The sequence below is a fragment of the Kogia breviceps genome, chromosome 6 (genome assembly GCF_026419965.1).
Source record: "Kogia breviceps isolate mKogBre1 chromosome 6, mKogBre1 haplotype 1, whole genome shotgun sequence".
NCBI lineage: Eukaryota > Metazoa > Chordata > Mammalia > Artiodactyla > Physeteridae > Kogia > Kogia breviceps.
In genome coordinates this window covers 111,280,656-111,305,868 of record NC_081315.1, presented here as the reverse complement: position 1 = coordinate 111,305,868, position 25,213 = coordinate 111,280,656, and the positions used below count along the sequence as shown (strand labels likewise).

General features: G+C 42.0%; 1 protein-coding gene across 3 annotated transcripts in view; it reads right to left on the bottom strand.

The window, feature by feature from the left end:
• The window catches only part of STK32B (serine/threonine kinase 32B), a 338,968-nt gene that overhangs the window by 226,398 nt on the left and 87,357 nt on the right, over positions 1-25,213 (bottom strand). For all 3 annotated transcript variants that reach the window (XM_059066571.2, XM_067036963.1, XM_067036964.1), the window contains exon 2: positions 15,589-15,644. In XM_059066571.2, the coding sequence (XP_058922554.1) occupies positions 15,589-15,644 (56 nt within the window). The remainder of the gene's footprint in view (positions 1-15,588; positions 15,645-25,213) is intronic.

Here is a 25,213-nt window from a genome sequence, read left to right as displayed (position 1 = left end):
TTTCCATGAAGGTGCTTTTAGATAAAATTAATTTGTGATGAATTTTAAAAGGTGGACTTTGAGTAAGCAGATTGCCCTCCATGTGGGTGGGCCTCATCCAATCAGTTGAAGGTCTGAATAGAACAAAAGACTGACCTCCCCCAAGAAAGAGGGAATTCTGCAGCAGATGACCTTTGGCCTTGCACAGCAACATCAGCAACTTCCTGGGTCTCTAGCCTGACAGCCTATCCTGCAGATTTTTAGACTTGCCAGCCTCCATCATCATGTGAGTCAATTACTTAAATAAATCTATCTATATCTATATCTACACACCTCTTTTGAGCTCTGTTTCCCTGGAGAACATTGACTAATACATGTGGCAATGAGCTAGCCAGGATCAGAAGTCAGCACCTGATTTCAACTTCTCATGGGCCCAGGGAGTCACTAAGGCCACCAGTGCTGGGCATTTGGAAGCACAGGAAGCTCAAACTGCTTGGTACTTGATTCTAAACTATTTGTCCCCAGTCAGCATAAAAAGAGACAGCAGCATGGGGAGACATGCCTTGATTGGGGCACAGCCCCATGGAGTGTCCAGCTATGCTCTAAGCCAAGCCAGTCTCTCCTTAAGATGCTAAGAAACAGTGCTCCTGTCCCATGGATGCTTCATCTGTGAGTTCTGACCTGCATCAGGTGATACTCCCTGGTGTTCACCCTGAGACAGTGCCTGACAAACATCATGGAGATCATGGCAAAAGATGAGGTGACAAAGGTGAGTGAGGAGCAGGTGACAGATGGCTTTGAATGACATGTTTAAAAGGTCAGTGTTGCAGGTTGAACTTTGTTTCCCCAAATCTGTATGTTGAAGCCCTGACCCCCAGTACCTCAGAATGTGCTGCATTTGGCGATAGGACTTTTAAAGAGGTAATTGAGTTAAAATGGGGTCATGAGGGCAGGTCCTAACCCAATTGGGTTGGTGTCCTCTGGCCTCCAGAACTGTGAGACAATCACTCCTGTGGTTTAAGGACCCCAGCCTGTGGGATTTTGTCACATCAGCACCAGCAGACCAATACAGTTGGCTTTTGTCCTGAGGGCACTGGGGAGATACAGAAGGGTTTAAAAAGTGGATCCTAGGTATACAATTGCAAATGAATGAATAAAGGAAAGAACATACAAACAAACAACATGGAAAATGTGGGTTTTGAGGGGGAGGGGAGTTCTTTCTGGCAACAGGGTAGAGGAGAGTTTGGAGGTAATTCCAAGAGGTGATCATGTGTTTTATAAATAATGCCACTGCTTATGCACACAGTTTCCCTCTGGAGTCATAAGGGACATTGCTTTGTCAGGAAACACCAAAAAGTAGTCATGGGGGCAAGGGCCCAGGACCAACCTTGGTGCTTTCTGACACCCTTAGTGCTGGGAATGTATCTTTTATGGTGAAGCAAGGTTGAGACCACTTTATAGATGTAAAAAGGCCCGGGAAGGCTCATCCAGAATATGAAATGAGACGTCATTGTTGGAAAATGGGAAATGCAAATGAGCAATGACGTCTGTTAAATTGGTCAGTAATGGATCATTTGCCCTGGCCTATGCTTGAAAGCCATTTGTGAATGAGCCTGCATTTCCTGTGATATTTAGCTCTTAATAAAGTGATCCCTGGGAGCCAGCAAATTCCTCCAACCTATGCCTCAAGCCAAACGTGGACTAATTAATATGAAAGGAATAAATATTTCATTAAAAAGAAATGGATTCCACCGCTTATAAAAGATGTCTGCATGAACAGTAAAAGCTTCTAGTAAAAGTATCATGTTTAAGAATTCTAAAAATGATTCTTACATAAGAATAACAGCTCACTTTGGAAACACAGAGAAGTTAGGCAACTTGCCCAGAGTCACCTGGTTGACCAGAATTCCAACTCAACTCTGTCAGACTTTGAGGCAAAGCTCTCTAACCATTTTGCTATAAACTGATTAACTCTTGCATTGTCCTGAAAAGAGCAAACATATATTCCAAGTCCCTGCTTGTGGCAGACACAATGTTGGCTGGGCATCTTACACACATTTGCTGCCATGGCCCCATTACTAAGTCTGTCCCTGCCACAGGACCTTTGCATCTGCTGTCCCTTTTGTATGTGACACTCTACCCCCTGGATCTCCACATGGTCTGTTTCCTTCTTAGCAGTTAGGCCTTGGCTTAAATGTCTCCTTCTCAGCAAAGGCCTCTCTGTTGCCCTCTCCTCCAAGGAAAGCAGGCCTACCCTCCCAGGTCACTGCACTATGCATTTTCTACAGAGCAACTATCATTATTGAAATTGTGGTTGGGTATTGTTTGTGTATTTGTCTCCCTTACTAAACTGTCACCTTTATGGCATCAGGGACCTCGTCCATCTTGTTTGCCACACCATCACAAGTACCTAGACTAATGCTGGGACAGAACAGTTAGCATAAACGTTTACTGTCTGACTCAAAATCCTGCTATGCTTTCCATCATGCTACCCTTATCTTAAAAGATGAAAAAGATTTCCAAAGACTACATTTTTAAAGGAAAAAAACACTAAGTCAAATGTTTCTGAACATTCAAACTTATAAACATATATATAAAATCGAATCTCCACTTAATTCCAAAATGGATTTGTTGCAGTCTGGGCACTAAATTGGTTAGTCTGCTATTAATCAAAATTTTTTTTCACACTATGAATTCACATGCAGATGTGAAAATCTGGAATGTGGAATGAGACAGCTAATAATATGCTTGCATGTGGAAATGATCATCATTGCATAATAGAGTGTAGAGTCTGGAATTATCATCTGTGCAACTCTTGCTCAATTTTATCCAGACTCTTCCTTTGAGGGACATAAAGAGCTATTATCATATAAATCTGCGCCACATTTTGCTGTTTTATGTGCAGACTGCCTCTGGCTATTCCATGAATTTTAATTAACTCTCTGTTTATTTTGCTTCAACCCTATGACTCTCTAAGCACGGAGCCCATTTGCTAATCCAAGAAACACACTTTTGAAGCAAACTTCTCAGAAAGTTCTCCCAAAGGTATCCTCCTCCTTCCCTTGAAAATAATTAAGCCCTGTTGACTTCAAAGTTGACTCAGAACAGAACACTCCAGCCTGGACTCTCTCTGCTGGTGCAGGAGCAAAATGTCCATTGGCTCAACCTACGAAGAGACCAAGAGCAACCTGTGGGAGGTGGAGAGTGAGGCAGGAGAGAGGTGGAAATTAAAGGGGTATTTGTGAAAAATTAGAGTTTGCAGCAGGGGAAATAGAGAAATTCTCCTCAGGACTCTAACCCAGAGGCAGTCAGTATAAACCAGTCAACTAACTCTTATCAGTTGATTGGTTAATTGTCAAGTTTTTCATTCATTTATATAATATGTATTCATTCAGTTAATTATATAGAGCATATATGTCATATGTATAATATGCACGTGTATATGTAAGTATATATTATATATGAATATAAATAAACACACTGCCTAGTGGATATGTATATATGCATGTATTTGTATGTATATACATGCATATATATATATGTGTGTAGATATACATATATACTGCTTTGAGGGCTTACATATATATATACATATATGAGTGTGTATGTATCTATATAATATATGGTGGGTATATGTATATCTGCCTATATATAAACTGTTTAGTGGGTGTATATATATATATATATATGTATATTTACTGCTATATGCACATACATATACATGTGTTTATATATATTATATGTATGTGTATATACATGCATATAGATATGTGTGTATATGTTTATATATATGCATGTGTCTATGTATACAGCTTACTAGGTGTATATATATGCATATTCATATGTGCACTCATATATATATACTGCTTAACGTGTATATATGTGTATCTATATGCTGATTAGTGAGTGTGTATATGTATGTGCATTAGGCATATATGTATGTGTAAATATACATATGTGTGTATATGTATTATACTTTATACATATAAATTTGCTTAGTAGGTACTGGAGATACAACTGTGAACAATGAGGGAACATTGCTGCCCTCAGAGAGAGCTTATGTTCTGGTGCATGAGACCAACAACTAAGAGGACAAATTAATAAGCATGTAATGGAATTACAGGTAATGACAGGTGCACTGAAGAAAAGGGGACCAGAAAGGGTACATGGATAGGAAATGCTTGGGGTGGAGTCAAGTGGGGTGGATATTCGGAGAGGGCCCCCACTGAGGGGACATTTGAGCAGAATTCTGTATGGTATGAGTGATCCTTGCAGAGTTCTGGGGGAAAGTGATCAAGGCTGAGGGCACCGCAAGTGCAAAGGTTCCAAGTTACAAATAAGTTCAGCATGTTCGAGAGATGAGAAGAAGGGCTGAGCGGAATGAGTAGGAAGATGGAGGGGGTAGAGAGAGGTGTCAGCAAACTAGGCATAAGTCAGATTGCTGGGCCTTGTGGGCCAGCAGAAGAGGTTGGCATTCATTCTGAAAGTAGCAAGCATGTGATCCAATCCATGCTTTACCACATCACTGGCTGCTATGTAGACCAGGGCTTTCCCTCTTCTTTCCCTCTCCCCCTCCTCCATTCTCTAGGTAGCATTTATTGAGCCTTTACCACCTTCTGAGCACTAAGTCAGGTGCTGATGGGACTGGGCAGGTGAATATGACCAATCCCAAGCTTTCAGGAATCTCACACTCTGATGGCAGAGGCAGCTGAGCAAGCTGAAGACCATCCCTTGGCAAGATGTGCTGTGACAGACGGAAAAAGGAAGCTAAGAGAGCCAGGTCTTCCCCTGACGCACCCCTTCAGGTGGTTACCTAAAACTTTCCAGAACCCACCACATCACCCAGGGCCAAGAAGACATGGAAGGCGTTTTAAAAATGCCAACCATATGTCAGGTCTGATGTCGGAGGCTGCATGGTCTCTGCCCCTTATTTTCACAGTAAGATCACTCAGGGCATTCTTTATAAGTCTTTATTTGCCTTCATTGTACAAAGGTATTTTTGTTTAATATAGAATTCTGTGTTTATGGTTCTTCTCTTTTATCACTAGAAAGATATTGCTCCATTGTCTTTGGGCTTACAGTTTCCATTTCCTAACACAATGTGTCCTTTTGTTCTCTGGTTGATTTTAAGATTTTCTCTTAATGGTTTTAAACTATTAATTGATTATGATGATCATTGATGATGTTTTCCTTGTGTTTTTCTTGCTTGGAGTCGGTTGAACTTCTTGGATTTGATTTTATCATTTTCATCAATTAAAAAAAAATTCAGCCACTATTTCTGCAAATATATTTTATATGCCCATTCCTCCTTCTGGGACTCCAATTACACATATGTTAAACTATTGCATTTTGTTCCATAAGTCACTGAGGCTCTGTTAATTTTTTTTTCCTCTATGCTTCATCAGGTATAGTTTCTACTGCTATATCTTCAAGTTCACTAACCTTTTCTTCTGCACTGCCTAATCTGCTGCTAATCCCATCCAATGAATACTTCATTTCATATATTGTAGTTCTCATTTCTCTAGGTTCTATTTGAGTGGTTACCAGAGGAAAGAGGGGTGGGGGAAAGGGAAAGAGAGAGGAAGGGAATTAAGAGGTACAAACTACTAGGTATAAAATAAGTAAGATACAAGGATATAATGTCTTGCACAGGGAATATAACCAACACTTTATAACTTTAAATGGAGTATAATCTATGAACATATCAAATCACTGTTTTGTACACCTGAAACTAACTTAACATTGTAAATCAATAAAAATATATAAATAAATAAAGTAAAATTGCAATGTCCAGTGTCCCAAAAAAATTACTAGACATGCAAAGAAGCAGGAAAATATGACTCATAAGCAGGAGGAAATCTAATAAAGACAAACAAACCCAGAAATGGCACCAGTTATGAAATTAGTAAATAAGCATTAGTGATCAAATTATTTAAACAATTTTAAACAAAATTTAACAGAGCTATTATTAATATGTTCTGTATGTCCAAGGATTTTAAGGAAAATATGAACATAATAAGGACAGAAATGGGCATTCTTGTTTTTCAGAAGAGGAAACATAGGTTTGCAGAAGCTTTATGACTAGTCCAAGTTCACATAGCTAGAAACAACAGGACCAGAATCTGAGCCTAGGCCTCCCCATCTAGAAAGCCCATGCTCTTTCTTCTATGTTATGCTACTTCCCAAACCAAATGTCCAGTGTTTTTGGACACTGACAGACACTATCCCCCTGACGCCCATGGTCTCCTGCTGATACACATGTGACTAAAGCTAGTTTCAACCTAACTTCTGTATTTGGGAGGAACATGTGGAAACAAAACAGGCTGTGTGTGACAGTGAGGTCCTCTCCAGGCTTCCGACTCATCATATGTAAATGCAGATAATAATGCCCAGCACACTGGGCTTTTAGGGCAACAAGGATGGCAAGAGGAGTCCAGTTCCTAGGACAATGACTGTGAGTTTCTGATTGGTCAGGACTCTACTCCAAGTTGCAAATACTGGGAACCCAACATGATCTTGCATAATCAAAACAGGATGCCAGCTCCTGTAGCTGGTAAGGACAGTGGATAAGGCTCACAGGACTGGAAGAGCACAAAGGCAGAGGCACTGATGGTACCTACCCATGTTCCCTCTCTCCACACACCTCAGGATGCTTACTGTGGACACCTGTGACTCTCCGCTGGGGACCTTCTTCTGCCCTGGATGGGATAAGCCAAAAAGTGCAGGAGAGGTAATGCTGCTTAAAGCAGCCCTCCATCAAAGATGAACAGGGAACTAACTGTGCATAAAAACATCAGCTTCTCAGACCTTCGGCTGCCTTCAAGGCACCCTCGGTGTTGAGCTCCAGAATGGAGGTGAGTCCAAGGGCCTCAGTGGTGAGTGGCTTCACCAAATGCCCATCCTTGGCTGCCTTGCTTTCTGGGTCTCCTCCCTCTCTCTTTCAGGTGTTTTCTGGGATCACCTCCCCCCAAAAAACTGCTTGCACTCAATTCTTTGTCTCAGTTTCAGCTCCTGGAGGAGCCCAAGCTCAGACAGTGCCCAGCAGGGCCAGGACTGGGGTCCAGCAAGTGAGGGGGCAAAATGTAAGGAAGCAATGTCGACCTGCATTTGGAGGACCCTGGGAGCAATGCCTCCTTAAATTTTCACTCCTGGTGCCTTTCTTGCTCACCCCAGTCCTGACCCTACTCAACAGGAGTCCATCTCTCCACCTGCCTCTTACATCTGTTTGTTTGTTCACTTTGGGCCTCATTCTTTCCTTTTGCAGAGGTCACCAACTCATGCAGACCTGTTTTCTTACAGTACATCATTAATGAGAGGATGAGAACAAGCCTTTCACCTCTGATTCCTTGGAAGGATTATGAATGGCTGGGCTTGAGCCACTCCTTGGACCAAGTACCAGTCTAGCTGAATATGGCCCAAGTGGTTGGCCCAGCCAGGTCACATGCCCATCTCAGAAGGTGAGTGAGGGACCATAATAATTGACAGTCCACATGGGGTGGGGGAGGTGTTTTCCAAAGGAAAGAGATGTTACTGTGATAAGAAAGGGGGCCAAAAAGCATGCTGAACAGTCAAAAACAACAGCTACTACAGTCTACTATGATTCTCCATTCCCTTTCCTTTTTACAGATGAGTAAACTAAGCTTCAGGGTGGCTAATTCACTTTCCCAGGTAGCCACAGCTAGTACATATCAGTCAGTCTGTTTCCCAAATCTAAAGTGTTTCCACTGAGATATGTAGAAATTAATCTGCTGTGCCTCAACTGTCCTAAAATTCAGTCATAAATGGGTTATAAAAATTTTCAGTGAATTCTTGCTAAAATCAATGGATTGCCTGCAGCTGTTTACTTTGGTGCTACACTGGGGAAAGCACAACTTCCTCCAGAATGAAAGTAAAACGAGATTTCTGTGAATTCACATGTGCTTTTTCCTGATAACCAAGGCTACTGTCATACTTTAACAATGAAATGTCTTTCTTGAAAACTCTTAATAAACGTCAGATATCAATCCTGCCAAAGGCAGATAGCAAAGCCAAAATATCCATTCAATATTAGGAGGGTGGTTTTCTTCATCTTAGTCCAGCCCAGTTCCACCTTGAGTCTCATAATAGTCATATAGACTCATCTACACTTACCGTGAAAGGCAGTGATTATTTGGTATTTTGACCACAACAAAGCTATGTTCTATTGCCTTGAAGTAAACTAACTTCATCCTGAATACTGGATGTTTGTGTACATTTTACATGAATTTGGGTGTCATCAAGAAATTGCTACAACCTAAAGAGGGACTTAAAACTAGATCCTCTATAAAGCTTGCATTTTTTTCAGAACATCCATTATAACCATAGCTTTAATACATTTATGCTCTGGAATAAAGGTTCTGAGAGTCAAGCCAGTAGGCAAACAGCAGCACAGATGTAGGCAGAAAAGGAAAACAAAACTTTTAAGGATGGTGACAGGATATAATCAATTAATGATTCATGAGGGCACATGCTAACAGATTTGGTAGTATGACAGGAAGGGGTGCAAGGAGCTCAGGACCAAAATCATCATTGACATGAGGGTAAAAGTGATATGCTTCTATGTGGTGCCAATTGTGTTGTGGATTTAAAAAGTTGCTTCCATTTTCCTTCATCCATGAAATCCTCAACATAAGGGACAACAGAACGTAAAGATTTAACAGAATTTTAAAATCTTTTGTTATTGTTGAAGTTCAGCTACTATCCATAGAGACCAGAGGCAAACTTCCTAAATTCTCTGGGCCGCAACTCCTCTCTCTGAAAAATCCAGAGAAGGGGAATCTCAAACGTGGCACATAAACTCTGCCCAAATCTCTGGCTGACCCCTAAGGCCTATAAGGGGCAGACTATAAACAATACAGTGAAGAAGAAAAGACTACGCTTTGTGTGTTTGCCCAAGAGGCAGAGTATGCAGTGTAAATCCAACCAAGTTAATTGCTCATTAAAAATATATTTTCAAAGAAATACAATGCAATCCAAAGTCTATACAACATAACATTGGCAATATCCAGGGTGCAACCCAAAACTATTCAACATATAAAGAACTAGGAAAATGTAACCCATCCTCAATGGGGGTGAATCTTAAAATGACCCAGATGTTGGAATTAGCATAAAGGACATGAAAACAGCTCTTATGACTATGAATATGCTGCATGATATAAAGGGCAATATGACAGAAATAAATGAAAATATAGGAAATCTAAGCAAAGAGAGAGAAAATATTTTCTTTTAATCCAGAATTTCCACCTAGGCACATCATAGTCAAATTGCTGAAAGTCAAAGTTTAAAGGAAAATCTTGAAAGGAGAGAGACAAAAGTGACACATTACTATCAGATAATAACGATTCAAGTCTAATGACGTCTCATCAGAAAGCATGGAGGTCAGCTGAAAATGGTACAAAATCTTTAAAGCAGTGAAGAAAAAACTGTCAACCCAATAACCTGTATCCAGTAAAAATATTCTTTAAGAAAGAAGGTAAAATAAATACATTTCAGATAAAATAAAATTAAGAGAATGCATTGACAGGAGACTTGCACCACATAAAATACTAAAGAAAATTCTTCAGGATGACTGGAAAGAACACCAGAGGGAAATTCAGACCTTCACAAAAGGTATGGGTAAATATTGAGAACTATTTTCCTCCTAATTTTTTTTTGGGGGGGCGGTACATGGGCCTCTCACTGTTGTGGCCTCTCCCACTGCGGAGCACAGGCTCCGGACGCCCAGGCTCAGCGGCCATGGCCCACGGGCCCAGCTGCTCTGAGGCATGTGGGATCCTCCCGGACTGGGGCGTGAACCCGCGTCCCCTGCATCGACAGGCGGACCCCCAGCCACTGCACCACCAGGGAAGCTCCCTTCCTAATTTTTTAAAAGCCAAAAAACTACACATACTTGAAAATAAATATATATTTTACACATATATTATATATTCATATATTTCTATACATTTAAAGCAAAAAACTATAATATTGTATTGGAGACTTATGATTTTATGACTTTAGAAGCTGTAATACATATGACAACTATAGTATAATGGTTGACAGGAGTGGTAAATAGACCTATATGGATGCCAGGTTTTTATATTTTATGTGAAGCATAAAATATTAACTCTAAGCAGACTGTGAAATAAACTGAAAATATGTATTATAATCCCTAGAGCAACAATTTTAAAACATAACACAAGGAAGTATAGCTATAAAGTCAGTAGATAAATTAAATGGAGATTCTAAATATTTATTTAATCCAAAGCAAAACAGGAAAAGAGAAACAGAAGAACAAAAGAGAAAGAGAACAAAAACAAATAAAGGACTAAAAGAGATTGCCAGGTGGATTTAAAGAGAAGCAAGACCTAACTACATGCTATCCTCAAGAGATTTATGTCAGATATAAACACACAGATAGAATGAAAGAAAAAACATGGAAAAATATATGCCATGTAGGTTGGAATGACTATATTAATCTCAGAAAAAATGGGCTTCAAAAAAGATTATTAGCAGAGATAGAAAAGTTTATTTCACAATGATAATAAGGTCAATTCATCATGAGGCCATAACAACCGTAAAACTGTATACACCTAACAACAGACCTTCCAAGTATAAGAAGCAAAACTGACAGAATTAAAGGAAGAAGAAGCAACTCCACAATCAGAGTTGGAGACTGTATACAACCATCTCAGAAATGGATAAAACAACTAGATTGTTAAAATCAGTAAAGACAGAGATTGAGGAAGGAGGCAGTTCAAGATGGCGATGTAGGAAGATCCTGAACTCACCTCCTTTTATGGGCACAACAAATTTACAGCTACCTATGGAAAAATTCCCTATGAAAAGGATCTGAAAACTAGCTGAACAGCCCCTCCACAACAAAGGATAAAAGAGCCACATCAAGATGGAAAGGAGAAGCAGAGACGTGATCTTGCCCGAAACCCCACGCCCAGCATGGTGACTTGAAATTGGGAGGGGTCTCACAAATACAAAACTTCTCCCTGAGGAGCCAGGGGTTTGTGCTCTCATCTGGCATCCCAACCCTTGGGACCTGCACTGGTAAGAAGAGCTCCAAAAATGCCTGGCTTTGAAAACCAACAGGACTTACATCCAGAAGAACCATAGGGCTGTAGGGAACAGGGAACGCACTCTTAAAGGGCTCGCACACGGACTCACTTGCCCTGGGACCCAGCACAAAAGCAACAGTATGAAAAGGTCTAGACCATATGTGAAGGAGATTTATTTACTAATCTTAAAGCATCTGCTGAAGGGGCAGGAATTTGTTGGGACTCTTCCTTGAGACAGAAGCTGGCAGGTGCCATTTTTGTGCTCTCTCTCCACCTTGTTAGTCCCAGTATACATGCCCCATTCTCATGCCACTTCTGCAGCCCTGCCAAAGCCAGTTGGCACATACAGCCCATACAGTGTATGCCTCTTGAGCACCTGGCTCTGGTGTCCAGGGGGGATTGTGTTTTGAGACCCCATGGGTCTGAAACAATCTGAGAGACTATTCTTGGCAGGTTACCACACTCCAGTTACTGCACAGACAGCTGACTGTGATGCACCCCCAGTCTTCCTGTGAAAAAGCCTATTTACCTGTCTTGAAGTTTCAGCCTGATGGACAGGCTTCCAGTTTTCCATATGTCTAGAGGCTATGGAAGGTCTAGGGGATATCACCTTTGTGCTCTCCCTTGACCTCACTACAGCTCACTGGTACCTCCCAGAAATGAAATCAAACACTCACCTGGAGTCCCGATTTTTGCAACTTCACTAATGGGACACCTGTAGATCACCTGGGGCAGAGGCCAGCAAGGTTTACAATCGCATTTTCACAGTACTGTGTATACTTGCATACCTTAAAAGCTGCTGCCTAGTTTCTAATCAGCCTTAAATTAAGGACTAACTGAGATCCCACCCTCTGGAACACTCACAAGTCTTCAACAACTGCAAATTACCAAGAATAAATCATGGTGCTATGACAATCACAATGGTTCAAAATATAACCAAGAGCTAGGGCAAGGTTAAACAAGAAGGTTCATCTCCTTCACAAGGCCACTACTTCAAGACTGGGAAAGATAGCTGTTTTGCCTAATACATAGGAACATACAGAGAGTCAAGCAAAATGAGACAAGAAAGGAATTTGTTCCAAACAAAAGGAAAAGATAAAACCACATGTTAAAAAGAAAAACCTTAATGAAATGGAGATAAGTAATTTAGCTGAAACAGAGTTCAAAATGTTAGTCATAAAGATGCTCACTGAACTTGGGAGAAGACTGGATGAACACAGAAAGAACTTAAACAGAGATAGAAAATATAAGTAAGTACTAAATAAAAGTCACAGGGCTTCCCTGGTGGCGCAGTGGTTGAGAGTCCGCCTGCCAATGCAGGGGACATGGGTTCATGCCCTGGTCTGGGAAGATCCCACATGCTGCGGAGCAGCTGGGCCAGTGAGCCATGGCCGCTGAGCCTGCGCATCTGGAGCCTGTGATCTGCAACGGGAGAGGCCACAACAGTGAGAGGCCTGCGTACCGCAAAAATAAATAAATAAATAAATAAATAAAAGTCACAAAGATGAAATATACAATAACTGAACTGAAAAATACACTAGAGGGGTTCAATAGCAGACTACAAGAAGCAGAGAAAGAATCAGTGATCTGGAAGAGAGGTCACTGGAACTCATTCAAATAGAGCAGCAAAAAGAAAAAAAAAATTCAAAAAGTGGAGATAGCTTAAGGAACCTATGAGACAACATCAAGCAGAAAGACATTTGCATTATATGGGTCCAGAGGGAGAAGAGAGAGAAATAGGCAGACAACTTATTTAAGGGAATAATGGCTGAAAACTTCCCTAATCGGGAAAAGGAAACAGACATCCATATTCAGGAAGCCCAGAGAGTTCCAAACAAAATGAACCCAAATAAACCCACACCGAGACACATTACAGTTACAATGTCAAAAGTTGAAGCTAAATCATAAAGGCAGCAAGAGAAAATCTTGTTACAAACAAGGGAACCCCCATAATACTATCAGCAGATTTTTTTTGGCAGAAACTTTGAAGGCCAGCACTGCCCACCACAGACTCATTTCAGATGTAAGGACACACACAAACTGAAAGTGAAAGGGTGGAAAAAAATGTGTCATGCAAATAGAAATCAAAAGAGAGCTTGGGTAGATGTACTTATATCAGACAAAATAGACTTTAAAACAAAGACTAATAAAAGGCAAAGATGAGCATTACATAATGATAAAGTCATCTCCAGCAAGAAGATATAACATTTGTAAATATTTATGCACCCAACATAAGAGCACCTAAATATATAAAATAAATATTAACAGACCTAAAAGGAGAAATTGACAGCAATACAATAATGGTAGGGGACTTATAACACTTATAACAATGGAAAGATTATCCAGACAGAAAATCAACATGGAAACATCAGCCTTAAACCACACTTTAAACAAGATGGACTTAATACATACATATTGAACATTCCATGAAAAGCAGCAGAATACATGTTCTCCTCAAGTGGACATGTAACATCATCCAAGATAGATCATACGTTAGGCTACAAAGTAGTCTCAATAAATATAAGAAGATCAAAATTATGTCAAGTGTCTTTTCTGACCACAATGGTATGAAACTAGAAATCATTTACAAGAAGAAAAGTGGAAAAACACAAATATGTGGAGACAAGCAACATGCCACTGAACAACCAATGAGTCAAAGAAGAAATCAAACGAGAAATTTTAAAAAATACCTTGAGACAAATGAAAATGGAAATACAACATACCAAAATCTGTAGAATGCAGCAAAAGCAGCTCAAAAAGGGAAGTTTATAGTGATAGAGGCCTACCTCAAGAAACAAGAAAAACCTCAAATAAACAACCTAATGATAAAGCTAAAGTAACTAGAAAAAGAAGAATAATTGAAGCCCAAAGTTACCAGAAGGAAGGAAACAATAAAAGTCAGAATAGAAATTAATGAAATAGAGACTAAAAAGACAATAGAAAAGATCAATGAAACTAAGAGCTGGTTCTTTGAAAAGATAAACAAAATTGACAAGTCTTTAGCTAGACTCACTATGAAAAAAAGAGAGAGGGCTCAAATACATAAAATCAGAAATGAAAGCGATATAATTACAACTAATACCAAAGAAATACAAAGGATTGTAAGACACTACTATGAACCATTATATGCCAACCAATTGGACAACCTAGAAGAAATGTATAAATTCCTAGAAACATGCAATCTTCCAAGACTGAATAATGAAGAAAGAGAAAATTATGAATAAACATAATTACTAGTAAGGAGATTAAAAACTCTCAACAAACAAAATCCAGGGTCAGACAGCTTCACTGGTGAATTCTACCAAACACCCAAATGTATAATACCTATATTTCTCAAACTCTTCCTGTGGAGGAGGGAACACTTCCAAACTAATTTTACAAGGTCAGCATTACCCTGAGACCAAAACCAAACAAGGACACCACAAAAAAAGGAAATTACAGGCCAATGTACCTGATGAATATAGAAGCAAAAATCCTCAACAAAATATTAGCAAACTGAATTCAACAATACATTAAAAGGATCATCCACACTATTCAAAGTGACATTTATTCCATGGCTGTAAGGACAATTCAACATCCACAAATCAATCAACATGATATACCACATAAACAAAATGAAGGATAAAAATCACATGATCATCTCAATAGATGCAGAAGAAGCTTCTGACAAAATTCAACATCGACTTATGATAAAAACTCTCAACAAAATGAGTATAGAAGAAACCTCAACATAATAAAAGGCCATATATGACAAGCCCACAACTAGCATTATACTCAACAGTGTAAAGCTGAATGTTTTTCCCTTTAGTTCAGGAACAAGACAAGAATGCCCATTCTCACCACTTCTGTTCAACATGTGTAAATCTTGAGGATATTACACCAAGTGAAATAAGCCAGTCACAGAAAGACAAATACTGCATGATTCCATGTACAGGAGGTATCTAAAATATTCAAATTCATAGAACCAAAGACTGGAAAGCTGGTTGCCGGGGCTTGAGGGGACGGGGACACAGGGAATTACTAACTAATGGGCATAAAGCTTCAGCCAAGCAAGATGAGTAAGCTCTAGAGATCTGCTATACAGTGTTCTATGTATAGGCAACAACAATACATATATTGTACACTTAAAAATTTAAGCCGGCAGATCTCTTGTTAAATAATTTTTTAAAGTGCCTCCATTGCAGGAAAGAGCTACTGCTGGCTATCACATAAATTTGTGGGGTTTTTACCACTTTCCTTATTTAGATCCTCAAGGAAGAAATAACATTAGCAATCTTGAAATAATTACCATAGTAATTCACCTAAAGCAGGACTGCTGTAATTTAATTTTCAGAATGAAATTACAGCATATCCAAAGGAAACTATTCAGACTTCCTTTCACATTTCAAATTTAGCAAATTCAAATCTTTCTGTCAAACAGGAAATTCCCAGTGCCCAGCAATCAACACAAAAACAAACACACAAACATGTTCATAGGCATAAGCCCAGTGGTCGGAACTTTCCTATTTTATTAATGAAATTTGTTAAAATCCATCATTCTTACCTTCCCAAAACTCCCTTTGCCAATGGCCCGTAGGATCTGAAAATGGTCAAAGTTGACTGTAAAAGAAAAAAAGAGAAAAACAGGAATAAGTCAGATTTGTCAAACCTTGTTTTGGTTCTTAAATGTCCTTACCTGCACACCTACCCATTTATTCCAAACGGCTCCTGGTTTATCTACTGCATCATGTTTGTCATGGCAGGACTCCACCACTGAATGGATACTTCTCAGCATATTCCATTTCCCCTCCCAGCACATATATTTGGCAGTTAACACCTCGCCATATACCTAGACACCCACAACCATATACACCTATATGGTATACAGGAGGAGAGACATCTTTTGGACCAGAGGGAAGGCAGAACAGAGAAAAACTTGGATACTTGGGTTATCAAATTCTTGTACCTGCTAATCCCTTTGCCAGGATGACCTTGCCCTACTTCTAGTTCCTGTCATGTCCATCAATCAAGCACTCTTACCTTACATACTCAGACATCAGCTCACCTGCCTCAGTATCCAAGTAGTTAATCCCACCTCCATTATGGAACCTCTGGACCCCCAAGTTTCAGGACCACATCATGGTCCTTCCCTGCTTGGGTGTCTGTCTAACCACTGATATCATGAGCCAAGAGGATGAGGATGATGATCCCACACCTTCGTCCTGGTATTGCCCTGTCTCATGCCTCCCTTTCATCACGTTTCTTGATGGGGCTCCCCATTCTTGCTACCTCTACTGACTTGTTCCAGTATGGCTTATACCCCATCCCCATAGCACAACAGGCCAATAACGTATGGCTGTGCCACTCGAGCCAATGGACAACTTTCTGTGTCCCTTCTACTTGGCCACTCTCTCTTTCTCAAAACACCTGCATGGCTTCAGTGGAAGCGCACCCTCTCAATTTTCCATTTCATGCATCAGCCCTTTTGCACACGCATCTTTGTCCTCCTGGCCATTGATTACTGGACTCCATCAAGCCTCCATCCTACAACCTTCCTCTCCTCACTGGCTCCAAAGGTTTCAGTCACCACCTAATGGCCAATGACTTTCCAGGCTGTGCGTAGCAATGGATCCTACCACACAGAAATTCCTGGAGGCTTTGGAGCCACCTTGAACTCAATGGGTCCAACATGGAACCTAGGAGAGGGGTGGAGAAAAGGGAATCCTCCTCCACCATTGATGGGAATGTAAATCGATGCAGCCACTATGGAGAACAGTATGGAGGTTCCCTAAAAGACTAAAAATAGAACTACCATATGATCCACCAATCCCACTCCTGGGCATATATCCAGAAAACATGAAAACTCTAATTCAAAAAGACACATGCACCCCAATGTTCATAGCAGCACTATTCACAATAGCCAAGACATGGAAGCAACCTAAATGTCCATCGACAGATGAATGGATAAAGGAGATGTGGTACATAGATACAATGGCATACTACTCAGCCATAAAAAAGAATGAAATAATGCCATTTGCAGCAACATGGATGAACCTAGAGATTATCATACTAAGTGAAGTAAGTCAGACAAAGAAAGACAACTATCATATGATATCACTTATATGTGGACTCTTAACAAAATGATACAAATGAACTTATTTACAAAACAGAAACAGACTCACAGATATAGAAAAGAAACTTACGGTTACAAAAGGGGAAAGGGGAAGGGGGGAAGGATAAATTAGGAGTTTGGGATTAACAGATACACACTACTATATATAAAAAAAATAATCAACAAGGACCTACTGTACAGCACAGGGAATTATATTCAACATCCTGTGATAAACCATAATGGAAAAGAATATGAAAAAGAATATATATATATATATAAAACCGAATATACACCTGAATCACTTTGCTGTACACCTGAAACTAACACAACATTGTAGATCAACCATACATCAATTTAAAAAAACAATAAAAGAAACACGGCCTAGGAGGAGCGGTTCAACATTCATTCGACCTCACAATCTCAAAGCCTGGAACTCATCGTGGACTCCTCTCTCTCCCAACCCCACATCTAATCCTTCACCAGGTTAGGTCCATTTCACCTCTTCACTGTCTCTCCCATCCATCCACCCTGTGGCCACCCTCTGGTCTAACCCACACCGTCACAGTGGTCTTCCAACCACCTCTCTTCAGGAGGGGGATCTTCTTGCTCGTCCTCTGCTTACGCCCCTCCAGTGGCCCTTCCATTGCTTTCAGGGAAAAGAGGCAATTCCTCCCCATGGCCACGAGGCTACACAATTGGGCACCTGCTACTTCTCCTGTTTCACCTCCTACCATGCTCCTCACACCCACTGAGCTTCAGACTTGCAAGCTTTCTTTCTGTGCTTTGAGCAGCCATTCTCCACACCTTTAACGCTCCTTTCTTGGCCCTACACTTGTTAACTCTGCTTCCTCTTCATTCTTCTGCAAGCAGAGAAGGCTGCTCTGACCGTTCAGCCTAAGTCTGCTCCCCCTATTATATACTCTCACAGCACCCCGGGACTTCGCTCCAAAAGACATCATTCTGTGTTATTTTACATGCATTTGATGAAGATCATTGATCCTCCACTAGACTCTAAGCTCCCTGAGGTCAAAGGCCATGTTTGTTTTTCTACTGTATCCCTACAGCTAGTATGGCGTTAGTACACGGTCGTATTTGACAAATATTCATCAACTAAAGGAATGACTGAAAGCAGGTCCCCACATTCATGATGCCAGACGCACTTCCTGGTACTTAATGAGTATTCGGTAAATATTTCTGAATTAGATTGAATTACAGCCAGTTTCTAGTAACTAGGAAAGACATGCCATTTACAAAAGATGAACTGATTAGTTCACTACATTATGGGGGCAAGGTTAGGGGGAGGTGAATGAATACAATTAGTTCCTCGTGCATTCAACTCACCACCATGGAGGATAATTATGTTGAACTGTGTCCCTGCCAAACCAACGTCAGAATCCAGTGCGCCATCTAACACCTAACGTGCTTAGAATAGAGAGAGAGGGTTAACGGTTAACTTAGCAAAACCTTGACCTAGATTGGTTTCCTTTGCGCATAACTTGCCAGGGAAAGAAACTGGGAAGAGAGAAAGCAATGGGCTGGGACTGCACTTGTGATGTGACCAGCAATGAGCTAGGAAATGCACATATCCTATCCCAAGCCCCCAAGGTCCCGGGAGGCAGGCACCACTGTTGGCATTTGACAACTGCCCTCCCCACCAATCAGCAATAAACATCCCCACTTCCCTGAAGGCTCCATGCTGCTTCATGCTGCCATGTCCTTGTGCTGTTATTTCACCCGCTTTGAAAGCCATTCCTCCGACACCCTTTATTTCAGGGAAAACTCCTACCTGCCCTTTGACACACAGCTCACATGTTCTTTTCACTCATGAAGCTTTCCCCCACTTCCAACAAATCACTTTCTCCTTAGTGCAATAGCAGAACCTTCTGCAGACATCGGTCCAGGGATCAGGAGACCCCAGCCTGGAGTCAAACTGCTTAAGTCCATAACCCAGCTCTGCCACAGTAACGCTGGATGAGTCACTCAGTCTCTATGTGTGTCACGTACCCCGTCTGTAAAATAGGAGCAACGGTGCCTACCTTCCATAAGAGCATAGAATGGTGCCTGGCACACAACACATTTTCAGAAAGCATTAGCTATTTGTACTGGGGATGAGGAGCCATCCTCCAGCTCCTCCTCTGGGTTCTAGGAGGGATATTTCAGTGAACATCTGTGGCCTCTTGCCCCATCAAAGGTGGTATAAGTTGTCCACGTGGTGAGCTGGAAAAGGAACTGCACTGGTGTATTTCTGCTTGTCCTGCTCTCTCTCTGGAATCTGTCTGTCTTCAGGGAGCAAGCTTTTCCTCTGCTCCTTCTTGCCAGAAGCTTTTCAGGGCCAGGCACTGTGTGGAGAGGTCTACGGGGTCCAGAGTCGTTGCTGAACAGGTGGGTGAGCCTGGCTAATTCTGGGCTTCAGAATCATGGGGCCCATTGCTGCTGCCCTCCTGGGTCCCACTCCTCAACCCCACCTAGATCCCTTCTAGGGGTAAGGCTTGGTTCTCCACTGGCCTCCTCTTTTGTCTTGTCTCATAACTGGAAGGGGTTTTAATTAATGAGCAACTCGGCAAATGCCTAAAGCTATTACTGTTTTAATAATTAGCATTATAATATTATAAATAATCTCACTCATCCACATCCTCTACACAGAAATGTGTGTTCATGGGGGTGGGGGTCTAACATAATGTACGAGGCAAACAGGTACTTATTTAACGTTTATTTGCTTACTGGACTAGATTGGATTTAAGTGACTGAGTGTGTGGCCTGGGTTTTTCATTTATTTCGCATCCCCCTGACCTGGTGTACTGAGACTTACATAATAGTGCCTCCATGAATACACTGTGAATAAGGGAAGGGTTTACACTTGATTGATAATCAGATTGAAATGATTTCAGTTAATGAGAGTCCCAGGCCAAAGACGGCTCCTAGAAATCGCACTGTCACCTAGGGCTGTTTGCCCAGAGCAAGAGGAATTGGCTGGGGTTATAGGAGGGGTGATTAGTGGGCTGCTTAGGGTGACCATCTGGTCATGGTTTGCCCAGGAACTTCCTGGTCTTAGCACTAAAGGTCCTGCAACCCTGAGAACCCCACAGTCCTGGGAAAACTGGGACAATTGGTCACCTGTAGGTTTCTAGATCATCAGCTGTCCCACCTGAAGAAGTCACAAGCACTGACAGAGCTGGCCGGGGGACGGTTCTGCACAGTGAATTCTTGAAAAGCAGTGTTTCTTCAGACCACCAGACACCAGGGTTGCCAAGGGTGACACTGTAATAAGTACACTGTTAAAGTAGAAACAGGCAGCACATTGCCAGCCAGAGGCAAAGCCAAGGGTGTGCCAGTGACCTTACCCAAAGGCTCCACAACAGTGACACCTGCCTGGAGGGCTGTCACACAAACGATGAAACGACACACGAGCCATTAAATAACTGGTTGCCTGCTCAGCCAGGCCCAACTCGCCCTTCATCCTTGATCAGGAAACCTCAGATCTGTTAGGGAGCAGTGTGGCCGGCCCCAGACAATGAGTCACAACTGAGCAAATCCAGTGAGTTCATCAGGATCCCCTGGAGGCTTGTTAAGACAGATCGTGGGTCCCCTCCTGAGTTTCTGGGAAGGGCCAGAGAACTTGCATTTCCCAGGTTGCAAGTTTCCAGGTGATCCCTGATTATCCACTGGACAATTCTGTTCTCCACTGTCACAGACAGTCATGCAGCTGCCAGTGACCTCATGACATAGGCCTAGTCAATGAGATCTAAGCAGGAGATTAATGGGGGTATTTCTGGGAAAGCATATTTTCCTGATGAAAAGGGACAGTTACAGCTGGACTGGCTCTTGAACCCTCCCACCTCTTCCTGCCATAAATAAGGATGTGATGTCTGGAGCTACAGCAGCCATTTTGTGACTATGAAACAACAAACACACGCAAAAGGCCAAGATTTATGGGCACAGAAGCCACTACCTGTTGTTGGGCCTCTGAAGCTATGCCAGCAACCACCTACCTCTGGACTTCTTATTATATTAGAAAAAAAGAACAAAGCAGTCTTACTTGTTCAAGTCACTGTAGGTCAGATTTGCTACTACAAGAAGCCAGAAGCATTCCTCTCTGATACACAAAGATAGTCACATAGTAAGAGCTTAGTAAATGCTAACTATTTTATTGTTGAATTTCCAGCCTCATCGTGATTTTACTGAAAGGCAGAAGAACAACGTTGTTTGGGGTGTAAACACAGGGGCCACGCTGCTTGGATTTGAATTCTGGCTCTACCATGCACCGGCTGGGTGACTTTGGGGAAGTCACTTAACCTCTCTGTGCCTCAGTCTCTTCACTTATAAAATGGGTAAACTAAAATACCTATCTATGGTTGTCATGAATATTAAATGAATCAATATAGGTAAAGTATTTAGAATAATCCTGAGTCTGAAGTAATGCCTACCAATATTAGGTATGATTATCATTATTATTCTGTATGAGTAGCTTTTCCCCACTTTTCACCTTTATGACACAACACTAGTCTGATTAAGTCATGACCAAACTTTGCTTGGGTGATAAAGTGAGAACTGTATTAGTGCCTATTAACTACTGATGGTAATTATCACACTGGGTAAATTTGGTTGTTCTACCTTGTGAGCTACTGGGCTCTTTTCTCATTTCCAACAGGCCAATTATTTCTAATGAATTTCATAGCACTCTTTCAACATGCAATATTCAGGAAGCAGCTTATTCAGAGAGCCAAGTGTGAATTTTCAATATGGCTAGCTACTCTTTAAACAATCTGTAATAGAAAGGAAACCCCAATCAATATCCTATAAAAATACATCAAGCAAGGACAGCAAGCAAATGCCCCCTTTTCCATTTCCCTAAAAAGCTGAAACCTGGAGTTCATTCCTTGTACCATTGCACTTGGGATGGCCATGCGTGTATAGGAAATTTCACCTCAAAATACTGATTTTTGCCATCATTTCAAAAATTGGAAGAGCTGCCATAACTGGCCCTATGATGCCCCCTGACAACAGGACAACAGTCTTCTCTGAGTTGCCACTACCCATGCCTCCCCAGTTCACACATCTCTGTTTCCTGCCTGATCCCATAAGTATTTGAGGTTTTGGTCATTGGACTACAGAGGGAAAAGACCTATCAGATGGGGAGGTAGTAAGGGGCAGAGGTGGAAGGGAGAGCTCGGTGTTCTGCACAGCTAGCTTTAAACCTAACCCCAACATTTTTGTCCTTGTGAACCTGAGGAAATAAATGAACTTCTCCAGCCTCAATTTTCCCATCAGTAAAATGGGAGTAGTGATGCCTATCTCCCCAAGTCGGGGTGAGGGCCACAAGCAATGACAGAGCAGAAGGCTGATTCTGCAAATGGAAGCCACCCTGAAAAGTATCAACTCAAATCCCTGCTGCCCTGTGGACCCTCAGCCTGGTCACTTAGCATCTCACAATCTGTTTGCTCATCTCTCAAATGGGGTCACACTCATCCGGTGGAATTTTTCTCAGGATAAGACTATTCCATAATCAGCACATAATGCTGGTGATTATTTGGTTTCGGTTTTGTCTCTGGGGCTGAGCCCTGTTCATCCTTGACTCCAAGATACATGACAGGTAGCACAGAGGAAGTACTCAGCTGAAATGACCAAACACAGGCATGAATACATGAGCTGTGCAGTGAGGTAGGAGATCAGGAAGGGGCTCTCCAGGGACTGGGTTCTCCAGGGACTGGGACTGGGAAAGATAGTTGTGTCTTTATAGGACACAACTGATCTCCATACAGAAAGGAGGGACGACCCAGATGCATCAGGCATCACCATGAAATACTTCTATTAGTCACTTATTCAACAAATATTTATTGGTTGAAAAAATAAAGGTCTACTGAGTGGATACATATACTTGTTGAAGTGACAACAAGTGTGTGCTGTGTGCCAGGCCCTGTTCTAGGTACTGGGACCCAGCAGTGAACAGAATACAAAATGACCCTCCATCCATGGAGCCGACCTTCTGGTGCAAGGAGGCAAATAATCCATCAACGTAGAACTCATTGGTATGAAGTGGTAAATTCTACGAAGAAAACAATAAATCCACGTGTATTAGTTTCCTAGTGCTGCTGTAGCAAATTCAGGCACAAACACAGGGGCATAAATAATACAAATATATCATCTTATAGCCCTGGAAGTCAGAAGTCTGACACGGTCCTCACCGGATGAAAATCAAGGTGTCAGCAGGCTGAGCTCCTCCCGGAGGCTCTAGGGAATAATCCATTTTGTGGCCTTTTCCAGGTTCTCGAGGCCACCTGCATTGCTTGGCCGATGGCCCCGTATCACTCTAACCTCTGCTTCCAAGGTCACATTTCCTTCTCTGACCCTCTTTTCTCCCTCTTTCCCTTATAAGGATCCTGTGATTACATTGTGCCCACAGGATAATTCAGGATAACCTCCCCATCTCAAGATCTTAACTTCAGTCACATCTGCAAAGTCCCTTTTGCCATGTAATGCAGTGTATATGCAGCTCTAGGATTGAGACGTGGTCATCTCTGGGGGGCCATGATTCTGCCGACCCCACCAGGGACAGGCATAAACAGCAGCTATGTTGGGAGTAGAATAGGGTGGTCAGGGCAGGCCTTTCTAAGCAGAGGACAATTGAGCAGATCCTTGAAAAAGGCCATGCAAATATCTGGGGGATGGTAACGGCAGGCAGAAGAAACAGCAAGTGCAAAGCCGTGGGGAGGAACATGCATGGTGGTCTGCAGGAAGAGCAGGCAGGCAAGGATAGCTGGAGTGCAACTCCAGAGGGTGAGAAAGTAGGAGAGATGAGGTCAGGAGCTGGCCATACAGGGCTGGGGTAAGGGCTTTAGAAGGTTTTTCTAAACGTGGCAGGAAAGTACTAGAGGGTCCTGCCTAGTAGGGAAAATAAAACTATGGTTTGGTGTTGTTGGTTTAGGCTATTTGGAAATAAGCAAATTTAGCTGTAATCTCAGGGAAACCGAACTGCCACATGATGGTGATTAAGGACGTGGAATCCCAGCAATGACGTTACAGTCTGCTAAATAAATTTTTCTGAAAAGATAAAGTGGGCAAGGGGGACTTCTAGGGCCGTAAAAATACTCTGCATGATACCATAATGATGGGTCCATGTCATGATACATTTGTCCAAGCCCATAGAATGCACAGCACCAAGAGTGAACCCTAATGTAGACTATGGACTTTGGGTGATGATGATGTGTCAGTTTCATCGGTTCATTGATGGTAACAAAGGTACCACTGTGGTAGGGGAGGTGATAATGGGGGAGGCTGTGTATGGGTGGTGGCCGGAGTATATGGGAAGTCTCTGTGCCTTCCCCTCAATTTTGCTATGAACCTTGAAATGCTCTAAAAAAAGTCATTAGAAAAAGAAAAAAAAGATGGAGTGGTGATCGGCCAGGAGCCCAGGAAAGGGAGAAGCAAAGCAATAATGTAGCTACCTTGGTTCAGCCTGTCCCTATGTGGAAGCAGGGACAAGACATTCTCATTACTAGATTTAGGTCCATCCTCACATCTTCCATTTCTATGGTGTGCTGATCCTTATGAGAGAAGGGGACTTCGCAAGTGACAGGGCTCTGCTCACAAGGAGCTGGCAGCCTAGCAGGGGACACACTGGGCCCTGCAGGGTGCTGATGCCGTAGCGACTAGGACCAAGGTCATAGAGAGGGATCTACTCCATCCTTTGGGGACAGTCAGGGAAAGTTTTGAAAGCACAAGACACTGAGTGTGGGTTTGAGGAATAATAAGAGTTCTCCAGGGGGTGAGGAGGAGAAGTAATGATTCCAAGAAAAGCTACAAGGAAAACAAGCACCCAGTGGCATGAAACAGCAGGATGAGTTCCTGGAACAGCAGGACAGGGGTATGAGCGGAAAGGAATGAGTAGGGTGGGGTTGCGGGGGAGGTTAACCCATCAGAAAGATAGCTAGACATTTCTTCAGGGTAAGGACATGTCCAGCCTCTGCAAGAGCTTTCTGGGAAAAGCACTTCCCAAGAGGATCCTCTCCCCTTATTTACCAAGCCACCAAGTCCTCGGGAATTAGCCTCGCAGGGACTCGGGGTTTCAGTAAGGGGTTAT